Genomic DNA, 17,536 nt, shown 5'->3' with positions numbered 1-17,536 from the left:
CTCTCTTTTGCTGAGTATCTGTTTTAATAATCGATAATGGCCATTTTAAAAGTATAACATACAATAAGTTTATACATTATAGGAAATAAAGGCAAGCGATCAGTCAATATACAGAATGTACGTGGTTACATTAATCATTAATCATTTTGCGCTCAGCCAAAACACGTTACCTGAGAACAAGTAATAGATTCCAATGACCAAAGTCAGGGAATATGTCGTTAGATAAAGACAACAAGATAAATGAAATATCCCGTTTAATAATTAAATATAGTGAGATTAGATCCAGCGGGAGATGCTTGATGAGAAGTCCGACTAGCAGAGCTCTCATCTGTGTAGATGGGCTGAGTGTGATTAAATGTTGAATGTCATGAGTTTTCAACAATACTAAATTGAAACTTTATTATTTTTACATGGTTTAATAATTTTTTGTTATTAAAATTGAAGTTCCTGTTTCAAAGCTTACAGATAGATGGCTAATTTGTATGTCATTGACACTTTTGGCACTTTTTTGGAGTATTTTCATAAGTTTTGTTTTTTCCTGTAAATGATTCAATAAATACCGTACCGTGACATTCATACCGAGGTATTACCGTACCGTGAAATTCTGATACCGTTACATCCCTAATATATATATATATATATATTTAGAAAAAACCTTCTGATCCAAACTTTCAGTCAACAAAAATATTAAATTGATTAATTTATTATTACAAAAGATATGTTATTATATAAAGAAAATGCTCACAATAACACTTTTTACTTGTTGTCAATGAAAGTCCAGTTATTCCACCACATATTGATTACTTAACTCTTCTGAAGTTATTGATATTAATATGATTTTTTTTTTAATATGGCACTTTTGTTTACATTTTATGCCAAACAAAAAAATTATAAAAAATACTCTATCATTTATTTGATTTTTATTATTATTATTGTATATTTGGACAACACATGCATTAAAAAAGTGAATGCAGAGAATTCTATATATAATTGTTTCCACATACACAGAATATATGTTATGGTAACACTTTATTTTGAGGTATAATTCTCACTATTAGCAAAGCATTAACTAAGACATTTAGCACAATAAACTCTAACTGGCTGCTTATTAATAATTAGCAATAGAATTTTGGAACATAGAACAAAGCCACACTTTAAATAAATACTAACAAACAGCCACAAGCAGGTAATAAAGAGAGTAATTAATAGTGGGAATTGGTACTATAAAAATAAAGTGTTAAACAATTTTTTCATTAATTTATTTATTTATGTGCCTTTTATTTCATATGAGTGAACTTTTCTTCCTTCTTGAAACAGTTTTTCTTTGTGACATGCTGTTTACTGGACGAAAAGTCTTGAAATGTGTAAAAATCTGATGGTTTCAAAGCATACAGTCTGACCATGTCGAGGAAACAATATTTATGGAAGGTGATAAAACATTATATATTAGCATAAACACAGTATAAAATTATGATTAGAGATGCTCTGATCCAATATTTGGTGCTTGTATTGGCCCAATACTGCTATTCTTTGCCAAAATGAGTACGAGTCAGAAGTTCTGAACAGAACTGACGCTGTGCATATGAATATTTATTACTATTGTGCTCCACAAGTCAGAAAAAATAAATGACATTAAACAGAAAAGTTTTGCACATATTGCAAGTCCTCCAAAGCCATTCAAGCGCATAATGTAAAAATTGAGAAATATTTAAGTCATTAAATTAACTCTTCTGTCTGCTACGGCTGTCACTCATTCAGCATGATAAAACTCTGCTAGATCCCTCACTGTTCCCTTTATTATACTTTATGTGCAGATAAAGGTCTGTGGTTTTGCACAAAAGAACTTTATCTTGCTAGATTCTTTTCATTCTGGAGCGCTGCATGCTGTGCGTCTTTCTTTTTTGCATTTGTGTTTTGTGCCTCTCTCTATTGAAATCCTTTAAATTAAGACAGATTTGCACACAGAAAAAAGATTAATAGCCTGTCTTGTTCTGCTTTAACATCACATATAGTTGTCCCAGCTAAAAGCAGTGTAATCATTTTAATTTGTAGTTTTTCTTGAATGCATTTTTCTTTTCTTTTTTATTAGAATATGCAAAAAAGTACATAAATTGGGATTATACAAAAACAAAGAAACATTAAAAAAACAAAAACAACAACAATATAGTCAGGGATTGGTAGGTGCGTGCGTGTGTGTGTGTGTGTGTGTGTGTGTGTGTGTGTGTGTGTGTGTGTGTGTGTGTGTGTGTGTGTGTGTGTGTGTGTGTGTGTGTGCGTGCGTGTGTGTGTATGTAAAGGTAACTTGGTCAACAGGTCAGAGTACATAAGGAACAATAACAGTCAATAAATGAAGCAAGTATCGCAGATATAAGTAAAACAGATAGAAAGAAACCAGTGGTAAGGAGTAACAACAATGCTTAGTAATGTATGATGGTAATAATGACAGTAAAACAAAAGAACAACAGTAATAATAACTCACAATAATAATAAATCACAAGTACTACACCAACTACTACTACTACAGAAAGTTACTTATATTACAACTACTACTGCTTCTACTACAGCCACAACAACGACTATAGGTATCACAATGTCTACTAATACTGATACTACTACAATGACTACTACTACTGATACTACTACAATGACTACCACTACTGATACTACTACAGCGTCTGCTACAACTAATACAAAAACGTCTACTACTACTACCGCAATCACTGCTACTACAATATCTACATCAACAACATCTACTACTGATACTACTACACCAACAACGACATCTTTACTACTTCTACTACCACTACACCAACGACATCAACTACTACAGACTTTTGCTTTTTTATTTAGACTTACGATCAATCTTTTGATTATTTGGAACTTACATTTTCGTGAATACATTTTCTCATATTTACATTTTACTAGCTATAGCAATACTGAATTTTCACATCACAGGATATGCAATGTCAAGTAGGGGATTATAGTTGAGCAGACCTCACAGTCAAGAACAATGATTTGTGGATTTACTGCAAAGTTCAATTAGCAAAGAGCTTATCAACTGCATATGTTTTAAGGTCATGACAATAACATAATGCACTGTTGGTTTTATTTGAGTCTTTGTTTTATTATATTTATCTAGGTTTTTAATTTACTTATTACATTTTATGCACATGTACATGTACATCCCCTATAAAACGAGAAATTGTTTATATATTTAGAATTCTTTCCAATTAGAGCTATTCAATCATCTGGTGAAGTTGATTTCATTTGGCAATGCACAGCTAGAAATAAACAAATAAAAATAAAGAGACCACTTGTAAAAATGTCAGTTTCTCTGCATGAACTGTATTTAAGTAAGTGTGGTTGTGTAAAATGTTAAAATTAGTTTTTTTTCTGTAAATTTCTAAAAAGATTTCTTCTGAAATTCAAAAACTGAAATGCTGTAATTTAGAGCTTTTTTTTCAGAAAGTAACAATTTGTCAGAATAAAAAGTGTTTTCATTTGTTGCGATTGAAAATCAGGGTTATTCCACCAAATACAACCTGGACTAATTGAAAAAGCATGCCTCAGCCGACTTTTTTTGTGAAACCTAAAATGTGGTTCTTGTTTTGTTGCACGTTTTTAAATATTAAATCCATCAGAGGGTGCTGTCTACATTGTGATTTTTGTGCTTGTACCATCCACAAGAAGGTAGGGTTTGGCGTACATTCAACTTTAAATTATGAACATTGTTAAGTTGTGTTGCTGTGCAAAGAACTGAAGGAAAATAATCATTTATTCATTAATAATAAATCCCTGTAAATATCACTAGTGTGAAAAGAAACAAACGTTGTTGGCAAAGAATTCATTTTACCTGGAAATGGCAGTCAAATGGTGTAGGCTACACAAAGGTGTAGGCTGAAGCATGTATTTCCAAAAAGTCTGCACTGTTTTGGTTTTGTGCAAAAACTATTATGAACATGTCTGAGAAAATTGCATCTTTTTTTATTTATGCTCTAAATAGCTGTGTTTCCACTATCGCGCTTGAAGCGAGTGAGCCAGGGCGAGCCAGGTCCAGTCGTGCTTCCACTGTCACTTCCGGGGCAAAATCAGGCCAAAGCAAGGCTTTCTTGGGGCCAGCGGCCAGCCTTTTTCTGCCCGCCGAATTCCTTGAGCCAAAGAGGGCCAGCTGGGGCTTCGAGGAGGAGTGAAAGGAGAGGCGGGCTTTGCCCGAGTCTGGTAAAGATGGCATGCCGTCATTAAACTAGTTTTCCGATTGCACACGAGTACATACGTCAAACAGATAAATTAATAAGGGAAAGAAAACATATAGCTGGTCAGTTTAAGATATGCTATTCCATAAAACAGGCTAGAGGTATTTTTGCTTATGATCACGCTTATGTTTCCCTTTTAGAATAAAAAAGTTTTCATTTAAAAGGGATTTTTCTTTGCTGCATCCTCCTTGATGTTTCAAAAACGCATAATAATCTTTACACCATATTAAAGACACAGCAGCAAGTAAAGGTTGTCGAGACTTTTTGTCAAGTTTAAAGGTGTGTTTGTGCATGATACATGCGTACTGTATGTGAGTGTGAGACCGGCAAAAGAGCACTCGCTTGACAGCTCTGTTGATGCCGCTACCGGCTTCTTTCTTTTTTTATTTATTTTGGAGATAATACACAGAAGAAATACAACAGAAAGACATAAAACTTTACAAATGACATGCCCATTTTTTATGGCTCAAAACAATAGTGTCATATCTTGAAAAAGTAGCCTAAGCTTTATTGAAATAATTAAAAATAAAATCTGCTGAGGGCAATGAAATAAAGGCTATATTTTATAACTTGTTCTTATGTGCTGAAACACTTAACACTTTGCTTTACTTAAGATCACCTTATAATATGCAACATCTTTAAATAAAGGGAATTAGCTATTAATTGTCATATAGCCTATAGGGAAATATTAATATGTTTTAGGTCTCTCATTTGGGCTGAATGTTTAAGGACGTCTATCAAAACGAGGATGTTATAAAACACCTTTCATACCGTGTTATTACCAGATAATTTCTGTGGTTCTATATTATGGATGGGTGCGCTCACTGCGCTGGGTCCCTCTGTTAGTGGTAAGACCACTGGATACACGATGACAACAGTCGGTCGGCGAGTAAACAAATATAATGAACAGAAACACACAGGCCTGTGCGTATAGACATATAATGTAATGCTGTACAGTGATGTGTCGTTTGTTTGTTTCGGTTGTCTTCATTTTAATGAGTTCAATATGTTGCGATGGTGTGCTTTGTCTGCCTGATTCCCGCTAAAGTGGGCGGGTTGTGTGACGTTTGATTCGGGGGACAATCTGGAAGCAGGGTTTGCGCAACGCGCTGTGAGCTACTTGCCCGATAGTGGAAACGCGACATGATTTCAGCCTCACTGCTCAACCTTCCATGGGAGATTGGCCCGGCTCGATAAAAGCCCTGGCTCACACTGGCCCGACAGTGGAAATGCGGCTAATGATAATTCCATTTTACTCAAGAACATAACTATAAATTTTAAATTCAGAGCAATTGATATTTTTCTTCTTACATTTTTTTGCTATTAAACAGATTTTTAGATAGCAGTAGGTACGTCACATGTGAAAAATAGTACAATCTGCTGGGTTTTAAGCATCCAAAGTAATAATTGAATATAACTATGCAAACAATCAAGACTGAATTTCAATTTTAAAAAAAATCCATAGCAATATCTTAGTTTTTTATTTTACTATCTTAGAAGAAACCACATAAAAAATTGGCAGAGGTACCTTTTCTCAATAGAGTCAATGTTGGCATGGAGCAGCCAGAGCTCCTCAGTGTTGTCCTGGCGGGAGGACAGGATGATGTGATGTCCTGTCAGGCACAGGGTGCCCTCCACAGTGGGCATGAAGGGTCGGTGGAGGATCACCCCATCCACACGAGGAGTTTTGATCAGCTCTGCAAACTCCATGATGATTTGAGCGGTTCAACAATCCTGGGAAGTCAATGAGACCAAAAACATTAAGTGAAACAGTGATGAATACTGCAGTACCACTTTACTGTTGTTTTTATTTAAAAGATTGTTAATGTGTCATTTCTGGTTGCAAATGTCAAGTAGGCATGTGATGGTTTATTATTATTTTATTACAGTTAATAAAAATATATTAACATAATATAATGTAATATCTGACATAAGCTGTAAAGGGGTTACTTTAACTTTACTTTTATAACAATAAAAAAACGAACACTACATTTGGTATTTTGCTTTATTGTATATACATTTTCAAAATACACAAATGTTTTTAATAAACTGACTTGCAAAATATTAATAAAGAACAATAGATAATACTTTACAAAAGTATTAGTTAATGCATTAACATCAACAGTGTTTGTTAAACAACATCACCATTTTTATTGTCGGTTATGAAAGTCACTATGTGAGATGATGAGATTTTTTTCTTGATTAAATCTTGACTTGTCGAGGGTAACCAATGTGCAAGACTACACGTACCTTCAGATAGGATTAAACTTATGATTCCTTTACAATATTAAGATGTTTTCTTTGAAGATTAAATATATATTTCCTGCCTTGGGTTTCTTATTAAACACTTCGCCTGAACTGCTGCGAAAGAGACTAGAAAATGAAAGCAAATAAGCAGCAGCAGCAAGGAAAAATCAGGCGTTATGTTACTGTTAGTTTAAAAAATACAGCTGGATGCTATCCGTTATCAAATCCATTACAATAAATAGTGAAAACTATTCATTTTAATTACTTATTAAACATTAACTAGTTTACATCAGCTAATTTAACAAATGCTTTACAAGAAGTTTTGATTGTCAATGTAATTAACTCATGTTAACAAATTGAGCCTGTGAGGAACACCTCTGCCAATACAACATTCTGAATATTCATAAAAGGCACTGGACGTTTAAGTTTATTACAGTTACACATATGGCAATTAATACCACAAAAAAAAAAACTAAAACAGCATAACTACACCTCTACTATGGACCATTTTTAGGGATGTAAACAAAAACAATAGTACAAACATATTTTCCTGTTTTACATTCGTCATTTTTATAGCATACGAGAATTCAAAAGAAGCCACATATTGATAAAAATGTTACGATAGCTGTTTTAACGTGAAGTTATGATGAAACTGCCTCTTGGTAAAGTTATGAAATAGTTTGAGAACAAGCAGGAAATGTTCATTGGTCGATGACATGACCACATTGAAATGGTCTATAATATAATATAATGTAATATAATATAATATAATATAATATAATATAATATAATATAATATAATATAATATAATATAATATAAGGCGAGGCAGTGGCGCAGTAGGTAGTGCTGTCGCCTCATAGCAAGAAGGTTGCTGGGTCGCTGGTTCGAACCTCGGCTCAGTTGGCGTTTCTGTGTGGAGTTTGCATGTTCTCCCTGTGTTCGTGTCGGTTTCCTCTGGGTGCTCTAGTTTCCCCCACAGTCCAAAGACATGTGGTACAGGTGAATTAGGTAGGCTAAATTGTCCGTAGTGTATGAGTGTGTGTGTGAATGTGTGTGTGGATTTTTCCCAGAGATGGGTTGCTGCTGGAAGGGCATCCGCTGCGTAAAAACTTGCTTGATAAGTTGGCGGTTCATTCCACTGTGGCGACCCCGGATTAATAAAAGGGCTAAGCCGACAAGAAAATGAATGAATGAATAATATAATGTAACGTTATCTAATATAATATAATATTATTTTGGTCGTATTTTATGACGATCAATTACTTATTCAACTAATTATATTCAATATTAATACGTAATTTAGATGCATTTGATGAGACGAAAATAATTATTGTCTTTGCCTTTTTCACATGATTCAGGACAGGTTGCAAAATAAGACGATACCGAGACAACACGAAGAAACAATAAGACACATTGCTCTATTTTAACGTTACTTGAATCAGTTTATATTATGACAGCCGCGTGCCTTTATAAATGATAATCAAGACATAATTAATACATTTGTCTAATATTTTTCTGTTCGCTGTCATCACACTGGGAGTACAACAGACAGGATTCGTGGCTATGGGTGGGAAAACGCTCGTACTAAAAACGGCACAGTGAGAAATCTGCAGATGCAGTTTAACGTGTCAAGAGCTAAATATGCGTCTTAAAACATGTTCTTAGATCAGACAACAGCGGTAAACACAGCATTCAACTCACCTGACTCCTCCACTTCCTGGACTTCCACTCCTTTGTTGGACTTGACAACAAACCGCAAACAAATCTGACCCAATATCGACATCTGCTGGTTTGGGTGAAAGTGACGGGAAAAGGACAGTTTTTATGGTTTGTTTTATTTTTGTGGCAGAAAATGTCAGATATAGCGGTGGGTGTTCTAAGAATATGTGGCAAAATTTCTTAATTTAGTCTTTCGTTGTTTTTCTTGTATAAAAAATCGAACAGCCTGCTCGACCAAAAGATTGAGCATATTTTGAGGCACTATGTTTATTAAGAGGAGTCCCGAACTTAACCTGACTGAACTGTCTGGTTCATGTATGTTATGCCAAAAAAATCTACTAGTTGTCACTAAGTAAATCAACAGCACTCGTCACAACACTTCTTTACCATTGAAGTAAAAAAAAAAAAAATAATAATAATAATAAATAAATAAAAAATCCCTCCTGCCATGTGAACTGTTGCAAATTTGCAAGGTAATCATATTTTTTTGACATATTACGAGAGCATAACCAGGCCCGGATGAAGAATTCAGAGGCCCCTGGGAACAATGTCTTGTTGGCCCCCTACCTGGTCGCACCCTTATTGTTAAATTAAAAAATAAGAATAACATAATGATATTTAAAAAATAAAATTAATCTATAATGTATTGCCCACATTTTTAAGTAAATGATATACAGTACATCTATTTCTAGTCTACAGAGATTTAACTTATTTTTAAAGCATTTAAAGCACACTTTAAAAAAAATACTAATACAACTAGGGGAAACTAATAGATTTTAATATACTTGTTCAGGTTCACTGAAGCAGTACAAAAAATATATTTAATGGTATTTTTTAATGTATAACGTCTACACACTTATAATGCACATGATTTGGATATAACACCTCTCCAATAATACACACACTTATTAATGATTCCCCCTTGTCTTCCTCGTGATGAAGAGTATAGGCAAAATTTGATATGTAGTGAGGGGAAAAGAAAAATTAGTTCATGGTTGCGTCAAGTTGCCATGCGCTTTAAGCTACACCACTCAGTTTAGTTGTGTTGTCTCTGTCAATGAAACAGCTATGGACAGGAATCACTCGATTAGCTTATTCAAACAAGGTCAATTCCCCCCAATGACAAACACATGACAAATTAAAAACACTCACCTCCTCTTTCTTCACCATGTGTGATATGGACAATCTCCTCCAACCGGCAATAAAACACGAAAACACAGATAAAATATGAAAATAAATTTAAAACAAAGTAAATAAATGTAAATAAAATGAAATAAATAAATAAAAGTAAATAAAAAATAAATAAAAGGAAAAATAAGAACAAAGCTACAGTACAGCAAAACAAATGTTTAATGAAATAATCAGAAAACAAGAACTGAAATAAAAAATGAATAAAGAAATTGTGCTCTTTAAAATTAGTCTTCTCTCAGAAATCCTCAAACAGCTTCAGAAATCTCAGGATTCGCACAGAAATGCTCTGCAAATGTCGCCTCGTCTCTCAAACAACAGATTGCGATGGTTTGTTTTTATATGCACTTTATGCAGACAGAATTTATGGTTGTTGCTAGAGCGGGTACGTTTGCGGCCGGAAGTTAACGCGAATTACTTCTATTATTTATTAAATTTTTCATTTGTTGTATTTTATTAACGTCTACCCCCACCCCAACCCCAAACCCAACCGTCACAGTAATGTAAAATCTGTAGTTGTACCGAGTATTAGTTAGGTTATCAATTAAATTACCCAATAAAGTGTATTTTTTAACGCCTACCCCCACCCCAACCCTAAACCCAACCCTCACAGTACTGTAAAAATATGAATTATTGTTATAAAATTAATAATTAAATAATAAATTAATATATAATAAATAAAATATTAATAATTGTCAAAAAAATGCAGCTTTATTAATGTGCATATCACACTTCCGACCGGCCGCATATCCAATCTAGACTATACCAGAATTTATATCATAACACGCTCAACGAACTTGATGACGAATAAATAGAACGAATAGAATGCCGTTACGTCACGGGACAGAATACAGTTCAGAATTTCCTCAGAGTGACAAACGAACAAGTCAATGAGAAGTGATTTAATGACTTTAGCGACTTGTTTTGCATCTCAAATGGAAAATAATATGTCAGCTGTGATTTTTACTCGAGTTAATACGATCACGACTGACTTTGTCAACGAAAATCATCAGAGTGACACGATGGCTTCTCTTACACCTCCAACCGTAATGAGAAGCCCAACAGGTGAGATGAAAGTTTACAAAAACGTTGTATTCCCTCATATTATTTAATATTACAGTAAATTATTAAGTAAAAAGTAAAATAATAATAATATATCGCCATGTAGGGTTATTAGTGTACAGACTTAAGAGTCAAATATGTAACGTCTCTTCATTGTAATGTGTTTTTCTGTTATGGTCTTGGGAAGCATTTCTGTATTAGCCTACTTCAATTTGAATCCTATGTGTAGATCTACAGAGTAATTGTCTTAGTTTTTGATGTTGTCGAGGAATATTTGTTATATTTTAGCAAACTGAGTGAGAATATTATATTTAAGTCTTCATTAAATTTGTTCAAGCAGTGATGAATAAATAAATGTCTAGCGCTCTGTTTCTGTACCTGAATTTCTGGAGCAAGACTTCTCTTTTCATTTGGATTTCTAAGACTTGTTAAATGTTCTAATGATTGTTAAATGTTTTAAGCTATAATTTACTCACAGATTTCTTGACTGAAGATCCAGAGCAAGAGAAATAGTTCACTTTGAGTTTGATGATTGCTAATGGAAAGCTGAAAAATGCTGATGTAGTTTCATTAGTTTTTTAGTGGTGGAGAAGTGGCGCTTGAGGAAGAATGTAGATGTAGATGTAGCACCCACTGACAAAAAAATATAAGGCTTCATAAATTTGATTAAACATTGTGATGGTGATTGTTAAATAGCTCAAACTATAACTGGTAAAACTCAGAATATTGACTCAAAAGTGAGTTATTATAGTAGTTTGCATTTTGTGTGAGCAGGAGTGAAATGTTTATTTTCGCTAAATAGTTGCTTATAGGATTTTTCCTGATGTCGAATTTGGACTTATGACTTACCGACTATCTGTCAGCTTGTATTTGTCATTTTAAGTCATAGAAATTATTTGAAATTCCACGTAATTTATTTCAGTTTTCAATAATTTTCTATTATAATTGTACATTTATTATTGTTGTTTCTTTTGTGTGTTTGTCTTTTATATTTCTAATTTACAGAAGTCTATTTTAAACCTGTGGTAAAAGAGTTTTCTAATACTTCCCTGTTCATTTGCTTTATTTTAGAAAACCAAGAGAAAAGGAGGAAAGGGAATAAAGTCTCTGCTTTCTTTAAGAGAGCATGGAAGGCGGTAAAGCGCCCTTTCCTTTGCTGTGACCGGAACAGAGTGGTTCCCTTTGAACCACGGTCAGATATCGACGATTTCAAACACCTGCCTGTTCCAGGTCCCTCCAGGACCGTCACAGCACATGCAGCAGATCTTGAGCCGGTGTGTCCGCCAGGCCAGGTCTGTGAAGATCCTAAGCTGTTGAGTGTTCCGGGCCCTTTCAGCATCAAGCAAACAGCAGATGTGCCAAATGCAGATCCGGCCCGTCCTGAGTCCTCAACGGCCTTCACAGGTCATGTTGAACTTGAGCAGATGTGTCCGCCAGTCCAGGTCTGCGACCGTCTCGAGTCGTTGGCTGTTCCAGGATTATCCAGGATCAAGCCAACGACCATCGCAGATCATGTTGAACCTGAGCTGATGCATCCGCCAGTCCAGATCTGTGAAGACCCTCAGCCGTTGAGTGTTCCGGACCCTTCCAGGATCAAGCAAACAGCAGATGTGCCAATTGCAGATCCGGCCCGTCCTGAGTCCTCAACAGCCTTCACAGGTCATGTTGAACTTGAGCAGATGTGTCCGCCAGTCCAGGTCTGCGACCGTCTCGAGTCGTTGGCTGTTCCAGGATTATCCAGGATCAAGCCAACGACCATCGCAGATCATGTTGACCCTGAGCTGATGCATCCGCCAGTCCAGATCTGTGATGACCCTCAGCCGTTGAGTGTTCCGGGCCCTTCCAGGATTAAACAAACAGCAGATGTACAGAATGCAGATCCGGCCCGTCCTGAGTCCTCAACGGCCCCTACAGGTCATGTTGATACTGAGCTGGTGTGTCTGCCAGGCCAGATCTGGGAAGATCCTCAGCCAATCAGTGTCCATGGCCCTTCCAATATTAAGAAAATGACGGATGCAGATTCGGCCTGTCCTGAGTCGCCTCCGTCTGTTCAAGACCCCTGTAAAATTGATGGGACTGATGGTGAGTCATTCTGAATTTGGTTCATTTTATTTTTGATGCTTTGTTGTTTGTTTTTAGCTTATAAATCCGGCAGTGTCAATTGTTGTACTATTGGTTGTGTATCAATGAATACAGTGGTAAACATATATGAGTACACCCGCCACAAATCTCTCATTTAAATTCATATTTTCTGTAGGAAGCTTCACAATATTATATTTGTGCATGAACATTAGTCAGTACTGAAGCCAAATCTGGAGCTTATCTAACAAAATAACTTTCAATAATAGTTCTAAAATTAGTAGCCCAAATTCATGTTCGGGGAAAATATTAAATTGAATTATCAAAGAGAAACAAAAAATATAGACAATGTACGTAGTTGAAATGTTGTAGTTTTGTTTTTTGCATTAATTTAATTCTATTATCTTTCCATTTCCAAAGATGTTCTGTGACTAAACTTTAATTTTAATAAATATATCTGTTTGATAAATCTGTTTTGTTCAAATGCATTAATATTTATTACGCATATTCACTGAGAAATGGATAAAAATATTAATTTTCAAAATGGGGTGTACGGGTTATATGAATATGCTGAGCACTGTCGCTGCAGCTCTGTTCATGGAGATGTTTCTGTTTGTTTTCTTCATTTTAGAAAAACCCAAGAAGGGAAGGAAAGGCAAAAGAGTCTCTGCTTTCTTTAAGAGAGTATGGATGGCTGCAAGGCGCCCTTTCCTGTGCTGTGACACAGATATAGTCCAGCATCTTACACCACATCCTGAGCCCGAGCCAGAGTCCGAGCCTGGGCTCACTCATGGTAAGTCATCATTTCCTTCTATTTTCTGTCATTCATAATTATATAAATTAGTCATCAGTTTACTCCTGCACTTCTCATGGAAGTTAACTGCTTTTAGCTCATTGCATTAGATCCAGATTCAAAGGACTGGAGTCATTTATTTGATCCGCTTCATATCAGACAATCCAAGTTAATCTCCTTGCTCTTTTTCTGTTTTTCAGGATCTACGATGTCTCTTTTTGAAATAAAAGACCTGATTGGAGAAGGAAGCTATGGCAAGGTGTATCTGGTATCTCACGTATTTGATCAGAGTCTAAAGGTAAAGAACTATTTTTTAAATTCAGTCAACATTTTCCTCCTGATTATTAAATATAAATCATTTGTTGGCTTCAATTTCATTTGTTGTTGTTTTTCCACAGTTTGCCCTGAAGCGAATCAAGAAGCGTAAACGGGACCGTTATCTCGATGTTGTAAGTTGAACAATTTACACAAAAATGAAAATGTGCTGAGCAATTACTTATTCTTCACCTGTCCCGTACCTGTCTGGACCACTTTAAGCTGAACTCAAAAGCAGATATGTTGGAAACAAGTAGCCACTGACTTCCATTGTAGAAAAAAAAAATCCTTTTAAAGTCAATGCTTACTGGTTTTCAACCTTCTTCAAAATATCTTCTTTTGTGTTCAGCAGAAGAAATAAACCCAGAGATGAGTTTTGAACACATGAATGTAGGGCTGTGGAGTTTATGAAAATTCATTGAACATTAATGGAGATAAAATGATCATTGCGTCATATCCTGACCCCTTGTAAAGCAGTCTGCATTCATTTCTGCACTAAGCTGGAAATGAGTGAAATCATGTAACGTGACTTTTGCAGCATGGGATGTGCTTGATTTATCAGAGTGTAGATGATACATTCATGTCTTTAATAGTGCTGAAGAGAGATTGTGCTGTTGTGTGCATGTGCTTAGCCTCAGAGACGGACAGAACACACGCATGTGGAGTCCTCTTTTAGTTTAAACTGCATGACTAAATGCTCAAATACAAGCAAACGTGTCAAAGCATGGAGCTTATTTATTATTTACTTAGTGACAAGTTTTTGTAACTGTACTTTGTCCCATTCTGCTTTGGTAATATTTTTGAAATCTGTTATTTTTTCTAGGATGGTCATTCTGAACCTGTGCTTGCGGAAGTGGCAATGATGCTCAGGTTGATGAATGACCCAACTTGTCCCAGCATCATCGGATTGCACCACTGGGTTGAGAATAAGAAGGACTTCTATCTCATTCTGGAGTACGCAGAGTCATCCCAGATCTTGGCTCGTTACGTCAGACGTACATCGGGCATTGATGAAAACCAAGCTCGCCGGTTAATGCGTCAGTTGATCCAAGCCGTCAAGTTCTGCGCTGAGCGTGGAGTTTTCCATGGTGATATCCACGCGGGGAACATCCTGGTGATTCAACCCCGATTAGAGCTCAAACTGATTGACTTTGGTTGTGCTCGACCAATTACCAGCGAACCTTTCAAAAGCCGTGATTATGGAGGCGAGTTGGCATTTTGTGTTGGTTTCTTTGGTCACAGTATTGTCTTATGAAATGACTGAATTCTGAAAATGTCTCTCTTACAGGAGCCATAGTTTACACACCACCTGAGATCTTGAGGGATCCCACATTCTTTCCTAACCCGGCATACGTCTGGACAATAGGCCTCATCTTGTATGAAATATTGCACAGACGATTGGCCTTTACCAACACACGTTCGATAATCATTGGAAAACTTAAGACAGACCTCACCTTATCTTCAGGTAAGCAGACACCTCAAAACGATCTCAGCCTCGGTGACGGAATGAAATATGTCAGTCACGAGCAAAACAGGATGAAATATAATGCTTACAGGCACTGTAGATATTACAGTTATTTAATTGTGGATGTTTTGTAACATTTGATGTTGTAAGATTTAAACACGTTCATGAATCTTGAGACATATTTCACACTCTCTGTGACACTTTTCAGCATGCCTGGAGCTGATTTCCCAGTGTTTGGTCCGCCATCCAGAGAAGCGGCTACAGTTACATCAGGTTGAAGAGCACCAGTGGTTCAATCCAACGAGCCCAAATCCTGCGCAGCAGCTAGACAAGAGGAGGTAGAGGAACACACCGAGCACAAAGCTACATCTTCATTCTTTCTTTGCTTCATGCTATTCCTGGTGTTTTCTCTTCTGCTCTTTTTAGAGTCTCAAGTCTTATTTGACAGCCCTCCATGTTACTGCTTAAATCACTTTGTGTTGTTTCTGATTGTTTTTCTACATTTTTAGAAAACACTAGAGAAGCGAGGAGGAGAAGAGCAGCATTTCCAGACATTCCACAAAACTGTTAAACTTATTAATTATTCCCTCATGTCATTCCAAACCCCTAAGACCTTCCTTTTCTTCACTGTCAGTCGTGGAGTGTATTGATGAGAGCTCTGTCCTGCACTGTATGTGTGTCGCACTGCTGACGTTTACCTCAGATGTGCCCACGCTTTGTTTAAATGAGAGGAAGTCGCGCAGGTCTCTGGGTTATACGTCAGCAGCGTGAGCAAATGCAACACATATACAGTGCAGTACAGCACTTCTCAAGTCATTATTTTTGTTTTATAAATGAATTTTCACTTCGAAATTACAGCTGTAGCTCCAAACCCCTGACACCTTTCGTCATCTTCAGAAAACAAATGAAAATATTTGAGATCTAATCATCAAATCATGAGAGCTCTGTCCTGCACTGTATGTGTATCCACTGCTGACGTTTACCTCAGATGTGCCCACGCTTTGTTTAAATCAGAGGAAGTCGCGCAGGCCTCTGGGTTATACATCAGCAGTGTGACAGGCACACATTGAACTCAGATTTCATCTAAAATGTTTTCATTTCTGTTCTCAATATGAACTAAACATGAATATGAACTAAGGACATGAGGTGAGCAATTAATGACAATAATGGTAATTAAACACCGCAGCTCTGCACAAGACGTTTGGCCATAGGAGAAATGGTCGTGCCCAACTGAGCCTGGTTTCTCTCGAGGTTTTTTCCTTCACTTTTGTCAATTGGTGAAGTTTTGTTCCTCGCCGCTGTCGCCTCTGGCTTGCTTGGTTGGGACTTGTGGAGCTGCGCATCGATGGATTTGCTCTTCAGTGTTTGGACTTTCAGCATTGACAATTAAACCACACTGAACTGAACTGAACTTCTACTCTGAAAACTGGACTGACCCAGTTTCAATTTACTTCTATGTTAAGCTGCTTTGACACAATGCACATTATAAAAGCGCTATAGAAATGAAGATGAATTGAACTGAACTGGATTTCTCCTCTAAAGTTTCATCAAAGATCTGCTCAACTTTTTCTGCTTTATAATTGAATCTGGTGTTCTCTCATAAGAGAGTCTGATTGTTTTATAATCAAGTATTCATAATTGTTTTGTAATGTATTGTTCTTTGAATTGTTTTGTAATGAATTGCTTTTATATGCTGTCAATAATTCAAATAAAATCCTGTGAATCAAATTGAAGCTCTGATCATCATTTCTGTAAGTTTTCTAAACGACTCCTTACTCAGTTAAAGAGATAGTTCTCCCTAAACTATTTACTCAAGTGGTTCCAAATCTATGAGTTTCTTTGTTTTGTTGAACACTAAAGGAGATTCTTTAAAGAAATCTGAAAATCTGTAACCATTGATGTCCATAGTAGGAAAAAAAATACAACAGAAGTCAATAGTTACAGGTTTCCAGCATTTTTTAAAATATTCTTTTGTGTATAACAGAAGAAACTCTTAGTAAGGGCTGAGTAAAAGATGACAGAATATTTATTATTGGGTGAAAAACAAAAATGTGGAGTCTGTTTAGCCAAATGGAACCACAGAGAAGGTTTGATTGTTAGACCAAATGTCTTTTTTTTTTTTACAATATTATATACTAATACAACAAATAGTGTACTGGGCTAATCTTTTATTTCAACAGCTGAGTTTCAGACTGGACATTAATAAACTGTAGCCTCAAACGACTAAAAGTACATTGGAGCAAAATAAAATCTCTGAAAATAAAAGTATAAATGTGTGCGCTTGGCCTCCAGTGTGCATTGGAGCTTTTCTTTTTCCCGGTTAAAATGGTGAGTGAACATCACACAAGTGAACGTTGTCAGATCTGTTGTTCATATATATTTGCCTCCTGGTATAGTCAAGATTGCAGACCAA

General features: G+C 36.0%; 1 protein-coding gene and 1 long non-coding RNA gene across 10 annotated transcripts in view; one reads left to right on the top strand and one right to left on the bottom strand.

The window, feature by feature from the left end:
- The window catches only part of mtmr9 (myotubularin related protein 9), a 41,353-nt gene extending 33,104 nt beyond the window's left edge, over nt 1–8,249 (bottom strand). For 7 of the 8 annotated variants that reach the window (XR_015517845.1, XR_015517846.1, XR_015517849.1 and 4 more), the window contains exons 1-2: nt 8,204–8,249; nt 5,782–5,987 (exon numbers count right to left, since the gene is read on the bottom strand). Coding sequence is in view for 2 of the 8 variants with exons in the window: in XM_087297482.1 (XP_087153608.1) it covers nt 5,782–5,963 (182 nt within the window). In the remaining 6 variants the exon portion in view is untranslated. Of the gene's footprint in view, nt 1–5,781; nt 5,988–8,203 lie in introns of those variants that run through there. The other variant, NM_001045070.1, reaches the window with a different exon arrangement.
- A 1,900-nt stretch (nt 8,250–10,149) lies between these two features.
- si:dkey-155d18.1 lies at nt 10,150–16,851 on the top strand. 2 transcript variants are annotated; one of them, XR_015518276.1, is made up of 10 exons: nt 10,189–10,474; nt 11,543–12,081; nt 12,335–12,553; nt 13,182–13,343; nt 13,544–13,641; nt 13,742–13,792; nt 14,482–14,863; nt 14,947–15,123; nt 15,332–15,461; nt 15,633–16,851. It is a non-coding gene; the product is annotated as a si:dkey-155d18.1 (long non-coding RNA). The 2 variants fall into 2 exon arrangements; XR_015518275.1 differs by having other exon boundaries at nt 10,150–10,474; nt 11,543–12,553.
- Nucleotides 16,852–17,536: the final 685 nt, after the last annotated feature.

This window comes from Danio rerio, chromosome 20, assembly GCF_052040795.2.
Source record: "Danio rerio strain M-AB ecotype USA chromosome 20, GRCz13ab, whole genome shotgun sequence".
In the NCBI taxonomy this organism is placed as follows: domain Eukaryota; kingdom Metazoa; phylum Chordata; class Actinopteri; order Cypriniformes; family Danionidae; genus Danio; species Danio rerio.
Note: the sequence above shows the minus strand (reverse complement) of the source record. Positions and strands in the feature narration are given on the sequence as shown.